General features: G+C 42.0%; 1 protein-coding gene across 7 annotated transcripts in view; it reads left to right on the forward strand.

The window, feature by feature from the left end:
• The first annotated feature begins 27 nt into the window (after positions 1 to 27).
• Positions 28 to 393, forward strand: part of PABIR2 (PABIR family member 2) — a 7165-nt gene continuing 6799 nt past the window's right edge. For 3 of the 7 annotated variants that reach the window (XM_010177922.1, XM_010177923.1, XM_010177924.1), the window contains exon 1: positions 29 to 103. In XM_010177922.1, coding sequence (XP_010176224.1) covers positions 86 to 103 — 18 coding nt within the window. In that variant the 5' untranslated portion in view covers positions 29 to 85. Of the gene's footprint in view, positions 109 to 393 lie in introns of all 7 variants that reach the window. The other 4 variants (XM_010177921.2, XM_029087461.1, XM_029087459.1 and 1 more) reach the window with 2 other exon arrangements.

Raw genomic sequence — 393 nt, forward strand, 5'->3', positions numbered from 1 at the left:
TTGTTTTTTTTCCTTCTCCTCCAGTGACAACTCGCAGGTCTTTCAGCCTTACGTGCTGCGAACTCGCAGGAACAGTACAACAGTTATGAGCCGTCACAGCATGGTAAGGAATCTCAAGCATGTTTTGTTTACAGCTAGCAGGAAATAATTGGTCTGGAGAAATGAAGTTAAACTTGTATTTGCACTAAGCATCCTAGCAAGCTTCCAGCTGCCAAATATGCATTCTTTTTTCCACCTGCAACTGCAACCTACAATGAAATAACACTGGTGTATTAACTCCGTGTCCCCAAGAAGAGAACAATAGCCAAAGTGTGATTCCCAGTATTAAGTACAGTCTTAAACTTAATTTGGACCTGACCATGGGGTGGAAGAGAAAACTGCTGTCACAATTGA

The sequence above is a fragment of the Antrostomus carolinensis genome, unplaced genomic scaffold, assembly GCF_000700745.2.
Source record: "Antrostomus carolinensis isolate BGI_N321 unplaced genomic scaffold, ASM70074v2 scaffold26841, whole genome shotgun sequence".
Lineage (NCBI taxonomy): Eukaryota > Metazoa > Chordata > Aves > Caprimulgiformes > Caprimulgidae > Antrostomus > Antrostomus carolinensis.